This window comes from Notolepis coatsorum (assembly GCF_963971535.1).
Source record: "Notolepis coatsorum genome assembly, chromosome: 3".
Taxonomy (NCBI): Eukaryota; Metazoa; Chordata; class Actinopteri; order Aulopiformes; family Paralepididae; genus Notolepis; species Notolepis coatsorum.
In genome coordinates, this window is record NC_140167.1 from 161,087,771 (window position 1) to 161,113,731 (window position 25,961).

At 41.0% G+C, this 25,961-nt stretch overlaps 1 protein-coding gene across 1 annotated transcript in view; it reads left to right on the forward strand.

Moving 5' to 3' along the window:
- LOC311226036 (retinol dehydrogenase 7-like) overlaps positions 1 to 23,187 on the forward strand; it is a gene marked incomplete at both ends in the record, with an annotated part of 87,541 nt that extends 64,354 nt beyond the window's left edge. The window contains 5 exons of the mRNA XM_084311416.1: positions 7,922 to 7,957; positions 9,446 to 9,782; positions 13,722 to 13,980; positions 15,457 to 15,620; positions 22,967 to 23,187. Of these exons, the coding sequence (XP_084167542.1) occupies positions 7,922 to 7,957; positions 9,446 to 9,782; positions 13,722 to 13,980; positions 15,457 to 15,620; positions 22,967 to 23,187 (1,017 nt within the window). The remainder of the gene's footprint in view (positions 1 to 7,921; positions 7,958 to 9,445; positions 9,783 to 13,721; positions 13,981 to 15,456; positions 15,621 to 22,966) is intronic.
- Positions 23,188 to 25,961: the final 2,774 nt, after the last annotated feature.

Sequence of the window (25,961 nt, forward strand, 5' to 3'; positions counted from 1 at the left end):
GTGCTAGTTGAGGTACAATACATCTACCGTCTATCAATCAAGTGTCACAAAATGGTCAAAATAATGGCAGATAATTACCACAGGCCGAAACGTTGTGTTCAAGTATATTAAAACTTGGGAACACTACAGACGGTGTGCAGACTTTTTTTCCACAACATTACAGATCTATTTTGAGTCTAGCACCCGTGACTATACACTTGGGATGTGCGTGAGTCTTTTCTACTAACTATAGATAATTACCAAGCCCTTGACGTCTTGGAAACGTGGAAAGTCAGACAGTATGTTGCTTGACTGCTGGGGGTCGAGGACCTTGTTGTGCCTATAGTCAAATGTCAGTTTCATCTTGTTCTTCACTGTGTCCTCATCAGCTGAATGTTTCATTAGTGAGATCGCTTCCTTGCACTCCTCTTCGCTCAGGGCAGTCTCTGCAACAACATGGGAATCTCGTCTGGCAGTTGGTCCTCCTCCACGAGATGGTTCTCCACAGGATTCTACAGAATATGGGGAAAAACACAAAAAAAAAGAATCTACCAAAGGCCTGATTGATGGAGTTCTGCAGGTACACAGTCATGGCCGTAGCCAGCTATGAGGCCACCGAGGTCAAACTCCCCAACCAAACAAGCACACCATTGATTTAATTGACATATAAATCACACATAAAGATCTAACTATTACTCCTCTCTGAGCATGAATATAAAACAGGTGATCTATTTACTGTGTAAACCTTATGCAATATTCATCATGGATATTTGGATACTTGAAATCTGTATGAACTGAGTAGTTAGTATCAAATGAAATAAGATGGAACAGCTCCATGCATTAATTGCTCATATTTGCTCATTACCAGTATGGTATTGTTTAAATTGTACAGCTTTTTGTGTCTCTGTCTTTGTCTGTCCTTATTTTGTGTACTTTCAGTGAGCCAAGAAGTGGAGAAATATATTAATACTTCAGTAAAATTATTTTTTTTACCAACAACAGGTGACTTTATTATAGATAATGCATTTTGAATGAATAGGTTGGGTTGTATAACTCATTTTGGTATGCATTTAGCCCATTCACCAAATTATAAATGCATAAGAGACCACAGGGCTTTGGTGCACTCTTTAGGCCACTCACCTGTAAGTGCCCCCACGTCCTGTAAATTACTTTGTGAGTGACTGACCTTAAGTTGATCTCTAGATAATAAAGTTTGTATAAAAAAAAATGTACCTCCCTAATTTCTAAACCCTGGCTACGGCCCTGTATACAGTAATCAATAATGCTGCTTGTTTTGTTAATCAACTCGTTGTACTCAAGATATGCATTATTAGTGTTACCTCCAAATGATGATCATTTGTCTTTAGCAGCGGTTCTCTGAATAGTTTTAATCCTCCAGGCCAAGTATCCACTGCCACTCTGGCCATCATAATAATGCTCCTTGGAGGGTGGAATAAAAACAGACACTTCACATTTAAAAGTGAAAAACAGCATGCTCTGGTAGGATTAAAAATGTATCAATATTGCCACAACCATTACTGTGTGCAACTCACATAGCCATTCTTAGAGTGTGGGTCACTGAGGTAGGGGAATAAGGTCACGATCCCTCTGGCATACTTTTCCTTCAGATGTCTGGGTGGTGAAGTACTGGAAGATTAAGATTAAAGAAGAATGTATTTCTCAGTCATATTCCCTGGATTTCATTTAGATTTCAAATTAATCGGAAAGCTAGATTGAGAACAAACTAAAAACAAGGAGCTAATTACCCATTCTTCTCTGTCAAGTCAGCTGCCAATAGGTTCACCATTTTCCTTCTGTTGTCATCGTGCAAGGACTTGGTTTGATTGTATTCATTTATTATGCGTTCTCCACCAGATTTCTCACGAAGAATGGATTCCACCAACTTGAAGCACAAAAGCACATGCACAAAAAACAATTCAGTGTTAGGAATATACTGTAGACTGCAATTCAAAGTTAAGGTAAAGGATAAGTATCCTTAATATCAGTTTTAACCCTATCTGAGGTCTGTCTAGCATGCTTCTGACTCGTGGAGATGATAATTTGAGAGATCCATCCAATCTCAAGTGAGCTACAATATTCTTACAGGCACGCGACCAGTACAATGGAAAAGATGGGGGCATAACATTGACAGTAAAAAACATGCATTTCTGAGTTGTGAATCACAGGGTGATGCATACATATTACATGTGTGTCAACTCTTACTTGCTTGGCCTCTGTATCCAGCCTATGGCGTTTTCGTGAAGGGTCCTCTGAAATGATGACAGTATCCTGTGATCCTGACGAATCCAGGGATGATGGCTGTGACCCTGACGAATCCAGGGATGATGGTTGGGACCACTCAGATGAGGCTAGCGTGGAGACAGACTGCTCAGATGAGGCTAGCGTGGAGACAGGATAAATAAATAAAAAGATTATACACAGTTTCCTCATAAAGATGTCCCTTATCTAATCGAATGTAAGCTTCACATGACAAATAACTTATTCATTAAATATATATTACAAATGTAATCAAACCTGTGTCATATTTGATGATTAGCACCCCAGTGGATGCATCTCTTGCTACCTCCTCAAAAACATCGTCATCCAATTCGGTCCCCGAACTGTCAAAAACGTTCACACCTTCCGTTACAGCTGGGACACCAAACTTTGCAAATGCTAGAAACGGGCACAAAAGCTTTTGTAAACAGAAATGTCATTGGATGTATCCAGTGATTTCTAAATCTACTCACTAAATATTCACTTAATCTTGAATAATTGCTGTCTGCAATACAATAGATGAAGCCACAGATCCACCCAGTGGATAACCATTGAGTATCACATAGAGGACAATTTCCCAATGATCCCAATTTCTTACCTGCACTCAGAAACTCGATCAGATTTATTTCTGTAATCCGAACAAACTTTTGGACATCTCCCAGTTGGACTTTCAACAGCATGCTTGCAGCAAGCCTGCAAGAGAGTTACCAACGAGTGGGCAACTTGAACACAGGGAAGTGTGGGAAATTAGTGTCAGGCTGGAATATTCAGTGACTTTGTACTTATTATTTACCTTATTGGGGACATTGATCTAAGTTAAGTTATTATTAAATGTTTTACTTAGATCAATGTCCCCAATAAGGTAAATAATAAGTACAAAGTCACTGAATATTCAAGCCTGACACTAATTTCCCACAGATGCAAACAGACAAAAAAAGGAGAGCTATATAACCCAGGGTTTTTTCCTTGCATTTTCCCTGTGTTTCTTCCATTAAACTCAATCAACCATATTGTATGCATTCTGTGGACTTAACAAAATAATAACATTGGTCAAATGCCAAATAACTGTTACTTGATTTCATACTGTAGGACACATTTACCTCAGAACATGGCATGCAAATGTTTGTTACTAAGCCAATGTTAGCAGCTTGGTAACAGGGCCTTCCTTGCATTTTCCATGTGTTTCTTCCATTAAACTCAATCAACCATATTGTATGCATTCTAATGCACTCACTCTCATAACACACCATTTCATAGTACAGATTACTTATATCATTCAAGGGTATTTCCCCGCATTAACATTAGCAAGACACATTTGAAAAAACTCACAAAGGGTATAGGCTGGCTCACGTTCAAGGCCTCCCTCAACGTGAAATGGCGCACGTGCAGTCTTCTTGGCTGTCGCCGAAATCTGTGGACTTAACAAAATAATAACATTGGTCAAATGCCAAATAACTGTTACTTGATTTCATACTGTAGGACACATTTACCTCAGAACATGGCATGCAAATGTTTGTTACTAAGCCAATGTTAGCAGCTTGGTAACAGGGCCTTCCTTGCATTTTCCCTGTGTTTCTTCCATTAAACTCAATCAACCATATTGTATGCATTCTAATGCACTCACTCTCATAACACACCATTTCACAGTACAGATTACTTATATCATTCAAGGGTATTTCCCCGCATTAACATTAGCTAGCAAGACACATTTGAAAAAACTCACGAAGGGCTGGCTCACGTTCAAGGCCTCACTCAATGTGAAATGGCGCACGTGCGTGCAGTCTTCTTGGCTGTCGCCGAAATCTGTGGACTTAACAAAATAATAATGTTGGTCAAATGCCAAATAACTGTTAATTGATTTCATACTGTACACACATTTACCTCAGAACATGGCGTGCAAATGTTTGTTACTAAGCCAATGTATCGCCCTGTGTTTCTTCCATTAAACTCAATCAACCATATTGTATGCATTCTAATGCACTCACTCTCATAACACACCATTTCATAGTACAGATTACTTATATCATTCAAGGGTATTTCCCCGCATTAACATTAGCTAGCAAGACACATTTGAAAAAACTCACGAAGGGCTGGCTCACGTTCAAGGCCTCACTCAATGTGAAATGGTGCACGTGCGTGCACTCTTCTTGGCTGTCGCCGAAATCTGTGGACTTAACAAAATAATAATGTTGGTCAAATGCCAAATAACTGTTAATTGATTTCATACTGTACACACATTTACCTCAGAACATGGCGTGCAAATGTTTGTTACTAAGCCAATGTATCGCCCTGTGTTTCTTCCATTAAACTCAATCAACCATATTGTATGCATTCTAATGCACTCACTCTCATAACACACCATTTCATAGTACAGATTACTTATATCATTCAAGGGTATTTCCCCGCATTAACATTAGCTAGCAAGACACATTTGAAAAAACTCACGAAGGGCTGGCTCACGTTCAAGGCCTCACTCAATGTGAAATGGCACACGTGCGTGCACTCTTCTTGGCTGTCGCCGAAATCTGTGGACTTAACAAAATAATAATGTTGGTCAAATGCCAAATAACTGTTAATTGATTTCATACTGTACACACATTTACCTCAGAACATGGCGTGCAAATGTTTGTTACTAAGCCAATGTATCGCCCTGTGTTTCTTCCATTAAACTCAATCAACCATATTGTATGCATTCTAATGCACTCACTCTCATAACACACCATTTCATAGTACAGATTACTTATATCAGGGGTTCCCAAACTTTTCAGGCCGGGGCCCAGAAAATAAGGCGTCTGGCTTTTTTTTTTTTTTTTTTTGTCAGGCGACCGATTTTTTAAGCCAAATATCACTTCAATCCTATTAAGTTAGTTCAAGTTAGTTATTCATTTATATGTGCTATTTATGAGAGGGCTAACTTGTTGCAAAATAATAATGATAATAATAATAGCCTCATTAAAATACTATTGTTGCTTCGGTTGTTTTCAGCGTTTTATGTGCATAATCTGTTATTTAGTTTGAAATGTTCGTTGAAATAAGTAGATTTTTCGTTTTTGTTTATTTATTAAGTTAATATAAAACCATATAGTCACATTTTAGAATACAATAGAATAGAATTTTAGAATACAACTAGAAACACTGTTCTGGCCTGCTTCTAAGTTCAGTGGCCTGACAAAAAAAAATGAAATAAAAAAATAAAAAAAATAAAATAAAAAATAAAAATAAATGTTATTTTTTTTATTTTTTTTTTATTTTTTTTTTATTTTTTTTAAATCATCTCGCGGCCCATCCGTGGCTGCTCGCGGCCCACCTTTGGGTCGCGACCCCGACTTTGGGAACCACTGACTTATATCATTCAAGGGTATTTCCCCGCATTAACATTAGCTAGCAAGACACATTTGAAAAAACTCACGAAGGGCTGGCTCACGTTCAAGGCCTGACTCAATGTGAAATGGCGCACGTGCGTGCACTCTTCTTGGCTGTCGCCGAAATATGTGGACTTAACAAAATAATAATGTTGGTCAAATGCCAAATAACTGTTAATTGATTTCATACTGTACACACATTTACCTCAGAACATGGCGTGCAAATGTTTGTTACTATAAGCCAATGTATCGCCCTGTGTTTTTATCGATCTTTTTTTCCAAACGATACAATTCACAATCACCCCTCCACATTGTATTTAACAACATTAACATTACCTCTTGCAAGTTGCTGGAAGCCAATAGCTACCGAATTAATTAATTAATATGTGATTAGGAGAAACTTACCTGCCGAGTTACCTCTGCCGCGACGTGAAGAAAATGGCGTGTCTTGGACGTTCTTCAAGAGAAGGAGATGGGCGGAGCTTCCCAGAGTAGTGATGACACCAGCCAATTAACTACGAAATATTTCACCAACACTGTCTGCATTTTACTCAAACTGTTGTTGTAATAACTCTGAAAGAGTCAATGTACTTTGACACTGCATATTTGACACTGCGAATTTTACTGTGTAGCGAAATGTTGTTTGGGGGCCCCTATTTTGTGAAACTATGGTGGGGCATGCATTTAACCCTTTAAGGTGGGCATGCATTTAACATTTAAATGCATCAATCTGGTGCACTTTGATTACCACTGGTGAACCGTTAAATGCCAGCACCCACTTCAATGATAGCGTTGTGAACGCATAATCTCTGTTTTAAATTATGGCTATGTGTCTAATCTGCCTGTCGTTTATCAATGACTTGTTTGCAGTCAACATTGTCGAAACGGATTGTTTTTTAATCGGTTCATTTCCGTTTTCATAGCATTTTTGAAAAGCCCTCGTTTTTCAGGAAAATATATAGATTCCGTGATCAACGGCATTTACTGGAATATTCTGGCATACACAAAAACGTTGTAATTTTTCGGCCTATTTATGAATAGTTTTCAAATAAACGCTAGATTATCGACAGTATGTGTACTTATGCACGCTATAGAAGCGGGCTAAAATATCTATTCTCTCATTTCCTGATCAGCGGCACACACAGACACACACACACATATGGGACACGTTGATATATCTGTGAAAAAAGCTCTGATTATCCCAAGACTGGTAAAATAGATTCCTTACCTCAGATCAGATGTTATCCAAAAAGATTATTCCAATTCCTGATCGCCATTCCAAATATCGATCGCGTTTATTGATTCAGTGTTGGGTGCTGGAAATACATAATCCACACATTTCTGAGGGCCGGCGATCACTTGGTCTCTTCAGTTGCCTTGACGGAAAAGTAAAATGAGGAAACTGCCCCCCCCCCCCCCCCCCTAACTAATGGAGTGCAGTTACACAGGGAGAGACGATAGGGGGCGGTATCTTCCCAATTGAGCTCAGAGAGACTCTGCAACACTAGCGTGAGGCTCGATTGATGTAATATGAATTCAAATCGCCAATAAAAAAAAATACGACAAACAAACGCTATATGTCGTTGGCGGCACTCGACTGGCGGCATGAACTAACGACGTATAACGTCATTGGCATCCAAAGTGTTAAGAGGAAAAGCACGTAGAAGCGTATATTTTTTTCTCACAAATTCAAATCAAACATCTCAAGTTGACCCCAGCAATGGCAGAAAAGTATAATAAATAGGAAACACTGGGGCTCCCCTACATCAAGAAACGTCTGAAGACTTACAAGATTTACCGAATCTGCATTATATAACTCCAAAATGCACATAAATGAGACAGATACAGCATTTTACTTACATTTCTGACTATTGAAATGAATTAAAGGAACACGCCAACATTTTGGGAAATTAGCTTACCATCTTCTCCAGAGAGAGACAAGAAGATACCAGTTTCCTCTCTGTGCGTTCAGTAGAAAGCTATCTGGCTGCATGTTAGCCTAGCTTAGCACAATGAATGGAAGCGGACATGGCCGGTTAGCCTTCGGGAGAGGTGTTAGTTGGACAATGCCTAGGCTAACCAACACTGTCCGCTTCCATTCATTGTGCTAAGCTAGGCTAACATGCAGCGAGATAGCTTTCTACTGAACGCACAGCTGGTATCTATCTTCTTGTCTCTCTCTGGAGAAGACGGTAAGCGAATTTCCCAAAATTGTTGGCGTGTTCCTTTAAGTGCATTTATGTTTAGCCTCTCTGTTGCTTTTCGTGTTTCTTTGATGAATGTATTTTTTGTTCCCTCCTCAGGCGTCTGAAGGACATGTCCTCACAGATCTTTCTGAGGTAAGTTTCTGTTTACCTTGTCAATGTCTGAAACCAACTGCCTTTTATATTAGAAACAAACTACAGTTTATATTAGAAACAAACTTGTTTCACTTTTGGTGACGTTTTACTCTCCCAGGCTACTTGTTTGAATTTACCATCAAGGATCAAGAAATAATAATAATTATTATTATTATCTTTATCAGTATTATATTATCGTTATCAATATTATTATTTTCTTTTCTGGAAATTCTCTTCAATCGGATTCTGTCTTTTTCTAAATAATTTAGTTGATTTCAGTTTATTTGACAAAAAGCATGATTCAAAAACAACTTGCTTTCAGTGACAAGGATAACATGAGGACTTATTTCCATCATGGTTCTTGCTGTTACTGGGACAATACAATACAAATACTGATACAGATATTTACATGAAAACATCTTAAAAAATACATAGTCATCTATGACAATACTACTTGCCTTTCTGATACATGAAAAATCTACTAAAACTACAAAACATGCTACTGCTGAGCTACCATGTTTCTACATTCTATGTTATTTTTTTAAATATGTTGGTTACCTGTGCTTTTTATATACAAAGGTAACTTGCTCAAGTGTACAGCTCCACTAAACATATTCAAACGTATTTGTGTAATTAATATATCTATGTCTGAGAAATGACAATAAGTGACCTGGTAAGTGATTAGATTAGATTAGATTAGATTTGTACAGGGGTGTAAAGTACTTGAGTAATTGTACTTCATTACAATACTTAAGTACTGTTTTGGGGGATTTGTACTTTACTAAAGTATTATTAGGTTTGTATACTTGTACTTTTACTCGATTACATTTCAGAGAAAAAAAACATACTTTTTACTCACATTTAAAATGCAGAACTACAAAGTACAAATCTCACAGGTCCAACCATTTTAATTCGTATATTTGTTTCTCTGGCCGAACTAACTTTAACGTTATTAATCCTGCGGCCGCACTTTATTTAAAAACAGCCAATCAAATCCCCATCAATGGAAAATGAACCCGCCCATACCCATGCTGATTGGTCCTTGTGCAAGACTAGAAAGCGGGGATCTTTGATTAAACACCTGCTATCAGAAGACTAGACAGTCAGAAAAAAAGTTTTTACTTTAACTTTTTACTACTTAAGTACATTTAAAAGTAGAAACGTTTTGACTTTTACTCAAGTGTGTTTTTAGCCAGATACTCTGACTTTTACTTGAGTACGATTTTGAGACGGTACCCATACTTTCACTTAAGTATAATTTCTGGGTACTTTTTACACGCCTGGATTTTTATATCTGTATGTTGTGTATGTCATAAATGTCATTATGAATTGAAAATGGGGGACCCTGATGTAAACAAGACGAAAGTCTTTCTCTGGTCTGCATGCCCTTAACAATTGTGTGTATTGAGCTGCACTGTACTGATACATTCTGCAATCTCTCAATAAAGTTTTCAATCAATCAGAGCTACTTGACTTGGTGTCTTCCAGGTGATCCTGTCGCACCTGACCTTGACCTGTGCTCTGATTCCGGCTGCTATCCTCATCGTCGCCTGGTACATGATAAGACATTCCCTCACGGTCGGCGACCTCCACCAGAAGCATGTCTTCATCACCGGGTGCGACAGCGGCTTTGGGAACCTGCTGGCCCGACAGCTGGACCAGAGAGGAGATCTCAGCATCATCGCCGGCTGCCTGACGGAGAAAGGTGCCGCGGACCTGACGTCTCTGACCTCCCCCCGGCTGAAGACCCTGCTGCTCAATGTCACAGACAGCGCGAGCATTGGGAAGGCGGAGGAGTTTGTGCGCGCGGAGGTCGGGGAGCGAGGTGAGCCGGAGCCGGGCAGACAGTAGGGGGTGTGGAGATAGATAGGGTGCCGGTCGGAGGTAAGCACTGAGAGATAAAGGGATATGGGTGCCTGGCTGGCTACCTCACCGCCCTCCTACATGTCCACACGGAGGATCTGCGCACGGTTCCCAAACCATTTGTCTCTGATCCAGGCTAGAGGAGAGAATTATCCTTATATAATGAGACAGCTCAATTGATCAATGGGATTATCAATGGGACAGCTCAATTTATCATTACAGATTCACAAACAACTGATCCATGGGTTACACAACACTTAAAAGGTTGCACACATTGTAGGCCAGAATCAAACCAGCAACCTGCAAGGCTGTACTTATAACTAAATTACTTTACATTCCTGGCTTCAGCATGCTGGCCTCATAGAATGAGGTCTTATCTCGTTGCTTCATAAGGGCCTCATTCAGCCCTGCGCTTAATGCACCTTCTTTGCCCATTCCAACCTCATAGAGTTCCCTACAGGGATGGCAGCATGTAAAGAGAGTCGGGATTGTTGTTTGTCTGGTTTATAAGATCATATTTTTCCAGATTATAGCCTGTGTGCTAAATTAGACTATAGTAGCTCTTTTAGTTGGATACTTTGAAAGCAACTGCTAACATGCAGTTTGAACCAATTACAGGACAGGAACATGCCTGAAACATTCATATCTGTGAATAGAAAGAAAGAAATCAGCCCTGTATACTATAGAAACAATCATACTATATACTGTAATACTATAGTGAATCACTATAGAAAAACCATATAACTTACTATGGGGAGTCTCTTAGTTTAGTGTGTATGAAAAATGTGAGCGCTGGTGTTATAGAGATACGGTGAGCAGCTCTGGTGTTATATAGATATGGTGAGCAGCTCTGGTGTTATAGAGATATGGTGAGCAGCTCTGGTGTTATATAGATATGGTGAGCAGCTCTGGTGTTATAGAGATATGGTGAGCAGCTCTGGTGTTATAGAGATATGGTGAGCAGCTCTGGTGTTATAGAGATATGGTGAGCAGCTCTGGTGTTATAGAGATATGGTGAGCAGCTCTGGTGTTATAGAGATATGGTGAGCAGCTCTGGTGTTATCGAGATATGGTGAGCAGCTCTGGTGTTATAGAGATATGGTGAGCAGCTCTGGTGTTATAGAGATACGGTGAGCAGCTCTGGTGTTATAGAGTTACGGTGAGCAGCTCTGGTGTTATATAGATACGGTGAGCAGCTCTGGTGTTATAGAGATATGGTGAGCAGCTCTGGTGTTATAGAGATATGGTGAGCAGCTCTGGTGTTATAGAGATATGGTGAGCAGCTCTGATGTTATAGAGATATGGTGAGCAGCTCTGGTGTTCTTATGGTGAGCACAGGGAACAAAATAACCACCCGCCAAACGCCAATGGCGTGTAGATTTCCTCCTTGGCTGGTAAATTACAGAGGCTACTAAGCCACTCTGGCGTGTAAAGAAATTGGGAGGCATATGAGCATATTAGAGTATTCTATCAAGGCTATACAGTGCGAGCATTTCACTCGCATTTGCCACAAAAAAAATAGATTTGTGCAAACTGGAAAAATCATTTAGGAGCACAGTGTGCGAGTAATTGTCTTGCGTAGTGGGCGTGTCAACGTGCAATTGTCATTTCATAATAGTCACGGAGCAGCGTGGACCAGCTCTGTAACAACTCATCTCGAGTCTGCTTCTATGTGCAAACGAAAACTCTGCAAGCAGCAGTTCCAATTGTCTAACATGCTTTGCATCCTCACCAGTCCTGTATACTAAGCTAACCTGCTAACGCTAACTACTGCTAACGCTAATCACTGGTAAGTGGGAACGCTCAAAGGCATAGTGAGGGAAGGAGGGGCTGAGAATCTCTTTCTCTCTCTGTGTGTGTGTGTGTGTGTGTGTCTCTCTCTCTCCCTCTCCCTCTCGAACCTATTTCATTCAAAAGGAAGATATTGATTAGGGGTGCTATGGAAGATATGATCGTTATCGGCCGATAATCAGTATAAATATGCGATCGGTGAATTCCGATAATGAGTCATATTCGCCGATCGCGGAAACCGATCAAGCGGAGATCTCACTCGCTGTCTGTCTCAGACACACAGGACCTGCAAACTGCCGCTCCTCCTCCTCCTCTTCCCTTGCCCCGCCCGCACCCGTGTAAAGTTTGTAAACACAGAGGACTCCTCTGCTCGAGTCTATAGTGCATTCGACCGTCAGCTAACTTTAGCTACCTAGCTATCGTTACTGTTTAAACAAAATTACTAGGGATGCCCCGATCGATCGGCCACCGATCGTTATCGGCCGATAATCAGGATAAATATGCGATCGGTGAATTACGATAATGAGTCATATTCGCAGATTGCGGAAACCGATCAAGCGGAGATCTCACTCGCTGTCTGTCTCAGACACACAGGACCTGCAAACTGCCGCTCCTCCTCCTCCTCTTCCCTTGCCCCGCCCGCACCCGTGTAAAGTTTGTAAACACAGAGGACTCCTCTGCTCGAGTCTATAGTGCATTCGACCGTCAGCTAACGTTAGCTACCTAGCTATCGTTACTGTTTAAACAAAATTACGCAGTCAACTATTCACTTTTAGTAGGCATTGTCTAACGGTATGTAGCCGGCTAGCTACTGATAGCTCCTGATATCAACAAATGCTCCAGCAAGTCTAGTAGTGCATGTTGATACCTCCGTTAGCTCACGTCAGCTCACGTTAGTTCACTGTTCAAAACGAAATGTCCCATTGAACTAAATAGTTCACTGAGGCGTTGTCTTAACGTTATATAGCCGGCTAGCAGTAGCTACAGATAGCTCCTGATATCAATGTCTTATAACACTGATTCGATGCGTATTCGAGCTGAGGGCATGTTGTTGAATGTGATCAATAGGGTCCAGCTGCAGCTCCGGAGAATCCTGGCCATAGCTGGAGGCTACTCGAGTAATATAATAATAATATAATTTAGGACCTGCTCCGAGGTGACAGTGGAGCTGTTTGCAGATAGCGAGCATTTTGACTTGTTGCGTGGTGGCAATGTCTCGCAGATAATACAAGTACAAGTCTAATTATATAATATATATATTTTATAAAAAAAAATGTATATAAAATAATTTTTTATTATTTTTTTAATCAAAAACGATCGGTATCGGTATCGGCCGATATGGCTCACGACGATCGGTGATCGGTATCGGTGGCAAAAAACGTGATCGGGGCATCCCTAATATTGATGGACAGTAGCTATAGTATAACTATTATTCAATAGCGTTTAAATTATAATGCATTAAATAATTGTATAAAGATTTTTCCAAAGCAGCTTGACAATCAATATCCTTTGCGTCTAGTAGGCATGGGCCAATGTGTGATTTTGGTGGTATGTGCTATTTGCACAGATGTTTGTCCCTTAGTATGCACACGCACAGTATAATATGCATGTAATAAATAGTTTGTTTATAAACTCTGTTACTTGAAACATGTTCACTGTGCTCCTAAATTTCTTTGTGTGCTCCTAATATTTTTTTTAATTTAGGAGCACATGTGCTCCCTGGGAAAAGGGTTAGCGTAGAGCCCTGTATAATAGTAATAATAATTACACATGGCGATATACTAAAAAGCTATTTCTAATTTCTGGCTGGTAAAAAATCTGCCTGGCTGGTAGTTTTTTTAATCTACCTGCCACCTTGGCTGGTAAGCCAAAAAGTTAATTTTGTTCCCTGGGTGAGCAGCTCTGATGTTATAGAGATATGGTGAGCAGCTCTGGTGTTATAGAGATACGGTGATCAGCTCTGCTTTGGTGTTATAGAGATACGGTGAGCAGCTCTGGTGTTATAGGGAGTAGATGACCATTTTAACAGGTATCAAAATAAGGAGGGGTCAGACCAATGAGGGTTTTGTAAATGAGCATAAGCCAATGAATCTCTCTCTCTCTCCCTCAGGTCTGTGGGGGTTGGTGAATAATGCTGGGAGGTCGACGCCCATTGGTCCAACCGACTGGATGCAGGTGGAAGACTTCACCAAGGTGCTGGATGTGAATCTGATGGGTGTCATCGAGGTGACCCTCCGGTTCCTCCCGCTGGTCAAGAAGGCTCGGGGCAGGGTGGTCAACGTGGCCAGTGTCCTGGGGAGGCTGGCTCTTGTTGGTGGAGGCTACTGTCTGTCAAAATGGGGCGTGGAAGCCTTCTCTGACAGCCTCAGGTAAAAATGGACTGCATTTATAGAACAGCTTTTATCCAAAGCACCCATTTTGCTCTTATGTCATGCTCAGGATGGGATTCCTTTCCACCCTGTTCCCACCCGAGGGTTTGGAAGGGAACCCAACCTGAGTATGACATGAGAGCACAATGGCCACCGTGTGAATATGGTCAATGGCACCTAACGTAAGACCAAATGCATACCTATCCACACCTGTGTATTTACCTGCACATAGTCCTTTTACACATCTGTAGATATTATATCTATATCTGTACATATCCCTTATAATCCTTTTTACATATCTGTAGATACTATATCTGTACATATCCATTACCTATACTCTTACTAGTTACGCTGCTGGCCAGTATGACTTACTACCATAGTGTCTTTATACCTGTATAACTGTACAGGCGAACACCAGCTGCTAGGACAGAGAGACTTCGGCTCAGCTTCTTCCCCCAGGCCATCAGAGCCCTGAACACTGAACTCTCCACACACAAGCACACATGAGCACACGCACAACACACTCACTGTACACGCTCACACACTAGCAGCCACTTTAATATGAGCAGGCACACACTCATGCTGCACACGCCCACACTTATGGCCACTAAGGAAGGGCCACTTTCAAAATAGTATAGTATAACCGGAGATTGTATAAATTAGCATGTACAGAAAGACACTACTAAGGACCTAGTATATCCTCCATGCTCTGTAAATTATGTACATATACCGATATGCCCTAATGTGTTACTTGTTTATTGCACAATGTTAATTGTTTATTGCACAATGTTGATTCTATTATATGTTATTTGCACATCGTTGCGGGCAAGACCACCCGCATTTCATTGTATACTATGCTGTGACAAATAAATCTCTTGACTTGACATATTAATACTACAACTCTGTACATACATCTGATTAGCACTATTACTCAGTAGTACTAATGTATATATTTTATACCCAGTTTAATCACCTGTACATTGTATATTACTATTGCACTTTACTGTTACATTTGCATTTGTTGGATGCCAAACTTATTTTGGTTGTACTGTACTAGTGCTGCATGGTGACAATACATTTGAATTAGGGGTGTAACGATTAACCGATTAATCGAAATGCATCGATTCTAATGTGACGATTCAACTGCATCGATTTGATTTTTTTAATGTTTTTTGTGTGTGTATTGTTTTTATTGACCTATAGTCCATTCATGCTGAGTGAATCAGTTCCCCCAGCCACATTTGTGTATTCAACATTTTTGGGGGAATTAACTGATAGAAAATGTATAGAAAATGTATCGAATCAAATCGTGGTCAAATGAAGAGATTTTATGATGCATTGAATCGTTGCCTGAATAATCGCAATCGAAATTAATCGTTGTGAGGTTGCATCGTTACACCCCTAATTTGAATTGAATCTAATCTAATCTAATCTGATCGTTGCCTCTGTGACGGTCTGTTCCGTCTGTGGCTCCAGGAGGGACATGCATCACTTTGGTATCCAGGTGAGCATCATCGAGCCTGGGTTCTTCAGGACGGCGGTGACCAGTATGGATCTTATCGAAGCCGACCTGAAGAGGCTGTGGAACCGACTCCCCCAGGAAGTCAGACGGTCGTACGGAAGCACATACTTTGATGAATGTGAGTGGATATTTCTATGAACTTTTATTTAATCCAGTGAAAGGGATATTCAATACACTTATTTTGCCATCTTCACCAGAGTGAGTCAGATGAGAAGATTGATATCAGTTTCATTTCTGGGTGTCAGTTTTGGAGCTGTTGGAAGTTGTGTCTTTTCTTGTTGGAATTTTTTTCTGTATTTTTCACCCATACCAATTTAGTCGTTATGCCAATACACCTTTCCGCGGTGACGGGAAGTCCCGCCCCCCCGTGTTACTGTTGCTATGGTCTCCCAAGCTCTCCCAAATGTTCTCACAGGCACACTGAAACAACCACATGTCAATCGAACAACATGGATTCTCTCTTAAAGATTCCTGAAACTATTGCTATCAGTTATTTGCCCAATGCCGCTACTCTATCGAAGAGAGTTCTCCAGAAAGGCCTGAATTATTTTACTCAAGGATATATCCATGAAATTAGGATTTCGGACGGAGAAGGAGATGACAACGTCAAAGTTGATGCCAAGTGTTGGCGGTCTATGCGGAAGACACAAACGCCTCACAAACTCCACATTGTAATTCGTCAGGATACAATTGTGGAGTCCTACTGCACATGTAAAGCAGGGTGAGTATGTTAGTGGTCCCTTATTATAAAATTGTTAGAGTGAATGAAGATTTAAGCCTAGTATCTGCTAACTGCTAGCTACAATGGGCTAATCATCTAACGTTATGCTAATCACACAAATGTTGCGGTATGTAGGTGACAAATAAACCTTTGAATTTGAACTACTGTAATTAGCTAGCTTACCTTTTAGTGTTGGCGCAGCTGTATATTGATGTGTGGAGTAGCTATCAACCATTTGATTGTTGCATGTGTATTTTCAGGATAAATGGACACTGTTCCCATGTCGTTGGCATTGTCAAGTCTCTTCAAGGATTCAAATGGCACAACTTTACCCACATACCAGAACAACAAAGTTGCACCAGCATACCACAGCAATGGCATGTCCCCAGAGGTGATAAAATACAGCCAGTACCTATTAACCATGTCGTGGTTGCAAAACCCTCTGAGAAGAGAAAGAGACGGCCAGTGGTGTGCCATGTTGACACTTCTTACAGGTAAAGTGGTAGTAATACACCCAACAGATATAATAAAGTGAACAAAGTCCATGAGTTACAATATCAAAAATGAATTTTTATTAGTAATACTCTTTATAAGTTGATGTACATATAAAATTAGCTCATGAGACATCAATGTCAATGAAGAGAACACAATCTTAGAAGAATTCAGGATTCAGAAAATAGCATAGCACTGAAACTGCCCTCACCAAAATAATCAGTGACCTCAGACTAAACTCTGATGAGAATAAGGTCTCCATCCTTATAGTGGTATTCATAAAAAAAAGAATTGGAACGAAATATTACAAATTAAGTTTTTTATGACCTTGAACGTGATGCAATCTTTTCATGCACTGATGTGCCAACTCTGTCAGTTACCTAATAAGGCAGAAGGGTTAAAACATACATCAGAGGGAGGAAATTCTATGTTAAACTAGGAGGCCACATGTCTGAGATATATGACAACAACTATGGAGTTGCACAAGGGAGTTGCTTAGGTCCTTTACATGTTACTGCTGGGTGATATCATCAGAGGACATAATGTAGGTTTTCTATCTATAATTCTAATTATCGGCCCCAAAACAAAAAAATAAGCGTTAATAAAGAACCTGGGAGGACTAACCCCTTGGATCAAATCTGAGGTCACAAGTCTCTGGGTTATCATAGATTCAGAACTGAACTTCAATTTTCATATTAACAAAGTGACCAAAACATCGTTCTTCCATCTCAGAAATATAGCAAAAGTATGACCAAGTTATTATTAATATATGCAATACATTTAATACAATATTTTAAATATTTACAGACTTCCAGCTGTAACAGAGGAAGATATTGCCCATCTACAACGGATGACTGGAACACCTTTGGCAACTATCCTGTCTACCAGTGTGCCAAAGATCACAACCCCTTTTGGAGAAGTCCAGATTGGTTCTGTACTTTCTTATCAGGTAATGCAGGTCTACAATTTCATTTATCAGTTACAAACACATCCTGTTGTAGGGTCATAAAACAACAAACTGACCATATCTGGTTTATCGTTTTGAAAAGGGTTGTTGGTATGCGATCTGAAAGGATTTTGTACGTCTTAACTTTACATATAAGACGCTCAATATGAACCCTGTGACGAGCAATTTTGTTAGTCAATGCCACATTTGACTGAGACATCTGAGAATGACCAGCAGCAAAAGGAGGGATATTCAAACGTAATCCAAGCTCTTTCAACTCGTCGTGTATTGTAAAACCCTTGTCAGCCATAACAGCATCACCATCCTTGATGTAACCATGAACTTTCAGTGTTTTAAGTAAATCATAAAAACCACTGCTTTCAGTAATCGCCTTATCGGATACAGCACCTGTAAATAACTCTGACACAAAAATGACAGACCCACTTGGATCACATCCAATCAATGCTTTGAGGGTTGTGCTTGACTTATAGTCACTATAAAGCTGACTTTGTAAAGCCAGTGCAGATGGCACCTGGGTCTTAAATTCAGTACCATCAATAATGACTAAAGTAGAAGGAAATTCCTTTCTAAAGTTTTCAGGCATGTTTTCAATAATAATGTCTCTATGAGGCCATATGCTAATTTGTCCAAATTTAAAATACATAAGTTCTATGCATGTATTAAAAACAAGTCCTGCAGACTGCATGGATACTCCAAATCTTTGAGACAAATCTTGAAGTCCAAAGTTGTGTCTTAACCTACACAATGTCAAGAATAGGCCATTGGATTTTCCTAGTGACCTCATGTCTTTACGGCCCTTTGCATAAGGTGCATCACAGCCAGCAGGCACAAGAAAATCTAACAATAACATGAATCTAACATATGTGATCCCAGTGTAGTACTTAAAAAGCCCTTTGATCTTTGTTTCTTTTTGGACAACACTTTGTACAGTACAGAATGTCTTTTTCTGAGCATCCTGTTCGAGAGACTGTATTATCTGTTCCTTTTCAAGAAGCTGCCCTCTCAACCAGGTTATCGTCCTCTCCTTCTTCTCCAGCTCTGACTTCAATCTTGCACCTTTCACAGCAGTGCCCAATACTTCTAAAGGGCAAACCCCTGGAAACAGAAATATTACAATTATTGTTAGGGAGTTTCCACATATACATGACATCACAATAATAACATTTTGCTTTTATTCTACAGACAAGAAATCTCAAGAAGAAAACAGAGGTGTGGAAATGTATCTGTGCACCAGCCATCTCCAGTGAAGCTTCCAGCGATCTACAAAGATCTGAATACTGCAGACACAAACCTGGTAGCACTGGAAGAACGCACTCGGGCCCAGGCTCTCTCAAATGACTGGTTTGAAGAGCGGAGGTCACGACTGACTGCTTCAAACTTTGCGAAAGCGGTAAACAGAAAATCTGCCCCAACAACAAAATTTCTGGAGAGTGTTTTCCGGTTGACATCCATTTGTGCCCCGGCTTTGGAGTATGGGAAAAGGAATGAGGCAAAGGCGAAGGCCAAATATCTGGAGGTTTATCCCGCCAGACATTTTCACGAGTGTGGTCTTGTTGTCAATTCAGAGTTCGATTTTTTAGGAGCCACACCTGACGGGAAGTTGTGCGACAATGGCGAGAGTGGGATAGTCGAAGTGAAATGTCCTTATAAGGCAAGAAACTGTTTGATATTGGAGGCTTGCGACAACTTCCCAGATTTCTGTTTACACAAAGATGAGGGGGGCAGTATTTCATTGAAGAAGACGCACAACTATTATGTGCAAATACAAGGACAACTTATGGTGACAGGCTGCCAATTCTGTGAATTCATAGTTTTTACGCAGAAAGATATCTTTGTGGAAAGAATATTCCCAGACATACAATTTATGGAAAGATTACTGCACAGACTTGCTGCATTTTTTAAAGATCATGCTTCTCAGTTCCTAAAAGAAAGGTAGACCCTTACATTCTCCTTCAGTCTGAGTAGCTGTGCACGTCTGTGTAGCTGTATAACTGAGCTCCGATTGGTGGTTGATGACATCCAGAGAGGGATTGGTGTTCCTGTGAAGTATCAAAATCATAATCAAATAAATGCACTTTAATTAATAAATCCATGTTGTTCATTAATCATAACATTTGGTCTCAGTATTATTTATGTATTGTTTGATTGTAACAAGAACTTGCAGTATCTTTGGTTCACAAATTAATACTAGATATGAGCATTTATAACAAATTATTAAATGACATCTGATTCACACATGCAAATGGTGTTTTTAGTTAGTGATTCACATCTTCACTAACACATCACAATATTCAGACAATACCGCCTATAAGGACTTTGACAATACCCAGTCTTCAGGACTTACAAGTTAGTATTTTCCTGCAGTAGTTCTTTTTTAGATGGGGGGTTGTCAGGATCAAGCAGGCGTCTTTTCTTTGGCAACGGACGCACCGACTTACATGTGGTCCCATCAGCTTTTATAGGGTCTGGATATTGCACAGTAGGTCCATCCCCGCCAACAAAATGCTATAAGGTGAGATAGGCATGACAGAGAAGAGAAAGTGGATCACAGATATTGTAAGGCATTCAGGTTACTCATGCTAGCTGATTGAAAACTGTATTAACAGATTGCAGAATGGGTACAATACAGTACAGCTCAATACACACAATAGTTAAGGGGATGCAGACCAGAGAAAGACTTTAGTCTTGTTTACATCAGGGTCCCCCATTTTCAATTCATAATGACATTTATGTGTTATGACATACACAACAGATATATAGCATGACATTTATGACATACAGTACTGTTACATTTGTGACATCCAAGATATGCAAATATACAGTACTGTTAAAAAGATATCCTAACAGGAAATATATACATACGAGGGGGAGGAAACTGTACATTAGGAGGGGGGGTTTGGACATTTACAGTACACTAACATTTAGCTAACGTTAGTTCGGTTGTTAGAATCAACTGGACAACTTCCAATTCATAATTTTCAAGGGTGTTGACTAAGTAGCTGTAGCTATATGTAGTTTTCCTTCAGCTCATGAACTGATCGGAATGTTTTCGGAGACTCTTTTTGGCGATGTTAGGTTAAACCATGCGTTAGCATTAGCTAGCTAGCATCTATCTATCTATCTATCTATCTATCTATCTATCTATCTATCTATCTATCTATCTATCTATCTATCTATCTATCTATCTATCTATCTATCTATCTATCTATCTATCTATCTATCTATCTATCTATATATACAGTATATATAAGATAACAAGTGATGACTTCTGTTTAACTCAAATGTTGAAGCATATATTACTGAAGCATATTTTTCGGGCTTACCGTTGAGCATACAGCCTTGTTCTTGTTGATCTTGTCCACATTCAGCTGTGTATGGGGCCGTCCACAAGCCTTAATCCACTTTAAACATTTTTCCAACTGTGTTTTAGGCTTTGGAAAATTTATAAAACGCGCTCCCTTTAGTCTTTCTGGATATCTCTGGTCATTATTGCACGTTCCCCAAGCACATCTAAGAACCATTTTCTCGACGACAACAACAATGCAGGACTGGCTGGCTATCTGTGAGACATCATGGCGGCTCTATTTCAAGGGGCGCGGCCTTAAGAAATCGGGCAATCTTATTGGTTATTATTCTCTGTGTGATTGACAGCGGGGAAAGGTTGCCCCACTGTCGGCCTGGGGAGGGTGTAGAACTACCACATGCCTCCTCCGATACATGTGGAGTCGCCAGCCGCTTCTTTTCACCCGACAGCGAGGCGTTTCACTGGGGGAACGTAATGCGTGGGAGGTTCACACTATCTCCCCCAGATCCCCTCCCTGCTGAACAGGCGCCCCGACCGACCAGTAGGAGTCGCTGTTTACAACGACCAGGACACATACCCCACCGGCTTCCCACCCGCTAACACTGCCAATTGTGTTAGTAGGGACAACTGACGGAGGTACCGCTGACAGCTGGATTCGATCCCAGAGTCTCTGCGGTGGTAGGCGGGTGCAGGGGCGTACCTTCCTACAGGCGATATACGCGGTCGCCTAGAGCGCCACCCAGAGGGGGGCGCCAAAAAAAAGAAAAAAAAAGATTTAAAACGGTCGTCGGTCTGAGCCTCAGCTTTAGGTGTTCACAGTCAGAACATGCTAGAGCGCTGTGCATTGATGGGTATCGGTCAAGTGTTTATAGAATTGAGCGTTGAGGAAAGAAAGACTAACGTTAGAGAACTATGAAGAGGCAAAAGCCATCCGGCCATCCAGTTTAAAAAGAGAAGAAAAGAAGAAGACGAGAAACGTGCCAAGGTGAAAGGTATGCAATTTTGTACAACTTCCAAGAGCTGATGAAGCAAGCAGAGGCACTTGTACGCTCAGACCGGCGCAGTGGTGAATCTCGCCTAGGGCGCCAAATGTGCTAGGTCCGCCCCTGGGCGGTTGCTTAGTCCACTTCACTTTTAACAGAGCTGGGCTAGCTGCTCCCTACTGCTTCCAGTCATTGTGCTAAGCTAGACTAGCTGCTCCCTACTGCTTTCAGTCCTTGTGCTAAGCCAGGCTAGCTGCTCCCAGTCCGTGCACTAAGCCAGGCTAGCTGCTCCCTGCTGCGTCCAGTCCTTGTGCTAAGCTAGGCTAGCTGCTCCCAGTCTGTGCACTAAGCCAGGCTAGCTGCTCCTTGCTGCGTCCAGTCCTTGTGCTAAGCCAGGCTAGCTGCTCCCTACTGCTTCCAGTCCATAATGGTAAGCTAGGCTAGCTGCTCACACAAGCAATGAAACTGATATAAATTGTTTGGGGAAGATGTCAAATAAGTGTATTTCCCCAAATGTTCCTTTAAAATGTTAATAAAGAGGTTGGTGGGATAGTATACATAACTAATCAATAGAGGCCTTGCATGGAATGTTTGTGTAGTTCTCCCTCTTCCAGTATGGCTGCCTGTAACCACTGGTAACCATTTTGGAAAACCATAACCTCATTTCTGTGCAAGTGGTAGAGTAGGTAAAGCATTGGAAAAATACAATATTACTATTCTATCGTGACTTGTTTACAAGATCCAGTAATAAGTTACACCAAATTATTAAAATGTTCTTGATAAATTAACACATAGCAACCACTGATTTGCACATAGCAACCATTGCTCCTTCCAACGAGGACACACTGGGCATTCTAGACATTCCGTGTGAGGCCTCGATTACCAGAGACACTCGGAGAAGAGATACAGAGAGAGACTTTGCTGTCACCACATTACACCGCTGCATAGAGTTGTCTGGAAATACTTAAGTGTCTGTCCCTCGCTCATCTCCTTCCAGACGTGAAAGCTCAGGACTTCTCCATGGGCCTCTTGTGCAGTTCGGACCTCTCCAAGGTGACCAGCTGCATGCAGCACGCCCTGACGGCCCGCAACCCGTGCAGCCGATACGGAGCGGGTTGGGACGCCAAGCTCTTGTGGATTCCTCTCTCCTACCTCCCCACGTTCGTCTCAGACTTCGTTGTGAGCGTCCTGCTTCCTGTTCCTAAAGCGGACGGATAGCAGCTCCGGTGCGACCCGGTGGACGCAGGAGATACACTGTAAGGGTCTCCAGAGATTGTGGTTTAATACGAGCCCTGCCTCTGGGAGCACACCTGGGACCACACCTGAGACCACACATGGGGCCACACCTGGGGCCACACCTGTGGGGTTAGACCACACCTGGGGCCACACCTGAGACCACACCTGGGGCCACACCTGAGACCACACCTGGGACCACACCTGGGACCACACCTGGGGCCACACCTTGGGGCTGAGACCATACCTGGGACCACACCTGCTGGGTCCTGGCTGTATACAGGGTATCTGCAGGTGTCTACAAGTTCAATTTAAGGCTTTTTAAGACCTTTTTAATACCACTCTGAGCAAAATTTAATACCAATTTCATGACCATACTAGCTAAAACGAATGACTGCTGAATGAAGACACAGTTACTAGTTACTGTATGCTGTCTTTTCTATTATCTCAGCTGTACATACTAAATCTCTGTCGTACCTATAGGCTGTATGTACTTCCACAAGGAATATTAATTATTTTTAGAGGGTACTGTCTACTGTATCTCCTTTCAGTTGTACATGATCTCTTTCTGCAGGTTTCAACAAGTTCAATTTAAGATGTTTTAAGACCTTTTTAATACCAGTCAGAGCTATATTTAATACCAATTTCACGACCATACTAGCAAAAAGAAACACATAGCGACACTGAATTGGTGGCTGCAGTTCCATATAGGCTCTCGCCAGACGCACCAAGCTCCTGGTAGCCCAGCAAAAAACGTCTTGAATACAAAACATTTCATATATTTAATATAATTTCATCTCCCGACAGCCGGGCTGCCCCCCCCCCCCCCCCCCCCCCAAGAAATGTAATACCCGTGCAAATTAAATGTAAGATTTATTAATACCTTTTTAAGGCCTTAAATTGAGAATTATGAATTGAATACCCTGCAGATACCCTGTTATCACTACGCTTTGCTCGCTTAGTACGACATGTACCCCCTGGTTCTCAACCTGCGGGGTTGGGATGTCCAAGGGGGGGTCGCAAAATGACTTTGGAGGGTCAATTATTATCTTTATAATGTTTGGTATAGATGCCATATCTATGCCATAATATGTATAAAAGGGGAAATCATTTTTTTTGTCAATGTTCACCATTTCTTCTATACTAGTATGTAGGGGTCGTGACCTGGCATACCTATGTTTTTAGGGGTCATGAACCAAAAAGGTTGAGAACCACCGGAACGAGTCTCTATCACAGTGTTAAAAAAACAAGAGACCGTATTACAAAATAAGAAATTTATTCATTCATGTATCAAGCAGCATCAATTTATGTTCCATTTCTTGATCTAGAAAAAATAATGTGGGCATTTCTTCTTTTTTTTACTGATCATTGATAGTGTTTTGTCCTTGTCATCAAAATATAAAACAATCAGTGTGTGTGTGAGCGGAGAATTGATCAGAGATGAATAGAGATCCGCCCACCAATATGGCTCCCGTTTGAAAAGGATTTCTATTTTCTGCCGTGATGTTTAACACTTTCAGTGCCAACGACGGGAAAGCTTGTTAGTTCATGCCAACCGTTGAGTTTGATCGTAATTTTTTTTATTAGCGATTTCCATTCATATTTCATCAATATAGCCTCACGTTACCAGTGGGGATCTGTCTGAGCTCGAACAGGGAAAATACCGCCCCCTATCGTCTCTCTGGATGCGGAGACCAGCGAACCAGCGCCAACCGAAAGGTCGCTGGTTCGATCCCCCGGACCGGCAGGAAAAAATCTGGGCTGGGGAAGTGAATTAATAACTCTCTCCCATACCCTTAACACCAACCGCTGAAGTGCCCTTGAGCAAGGCACATAACCCCCAACTGCTCCAGTGGAGTTGCTCAGTGGCCAACGGTGTCAGACTGTGGTTGTGAATGGAACTGTGTGAATGTGAAGCAGGGCGTTCCTGAAAAAGAGCATCCGTGCTCAGAGAACCTACCCTGGGTAAATAAAGGTTAATAAATAAAATAATAAATAATAATAATACTGCACCCCATTGGATTGGATTGAATGAAAAAAGAGTCCGGATTCCACATTTGACTTGTCAGGCAAGTAACCGGAGACGATCCCCGTCATTGCCCACCATCAGAACAGCATGGAATATGTCTTTCGACCACCCAGCGTTGGATCAATAAACACGATCGATATTTGGAATGGCGATCAGGAATTGGAATAATCTTTTTGGAGAACATCTGATCTGAGGTAAGGAATCTATTTTACCAGTATTGGGATAATCAGAGCTGTTTTCACCTATATATCAACGTGTCCCATATGTGTGTGTGTGTGGCTGTGAGTGTGTGTAGCTGATCAGGAAATAAGAGAATGGATTTTTCAGCCCGCTTCTATAGCGTGTGTAGTAAATTCCTACAGAATCCTACAATAATCTAAGGTTATTGTAGTACAGTACAATGAGATTGCTTATCTGGAAGGAGGAGAAAGGGATCATATTGATAGAATTGTTGGTCTCTTCATCTGACTTAAAGCAGATTTTTTTTCTGAAAGTAAAAAAAACTAGCGTTTTTCAAAATGGTATAAAACGGAAATGAACCGATTTTAAAAAAACAATCCGTTTTGACAATGTTGACTGCAAACAAGTCATTGATAAGCGACGGTCGTATTAGACACATAGCCATAATTTAAGATATAGTTTATGCGTTCACAAATGTGAGTGCTCTGTCATTGAATAGAGCGGTGGCACGCAACAGGGTATATAGGACTGGCACGGCTGGCACGGAAAG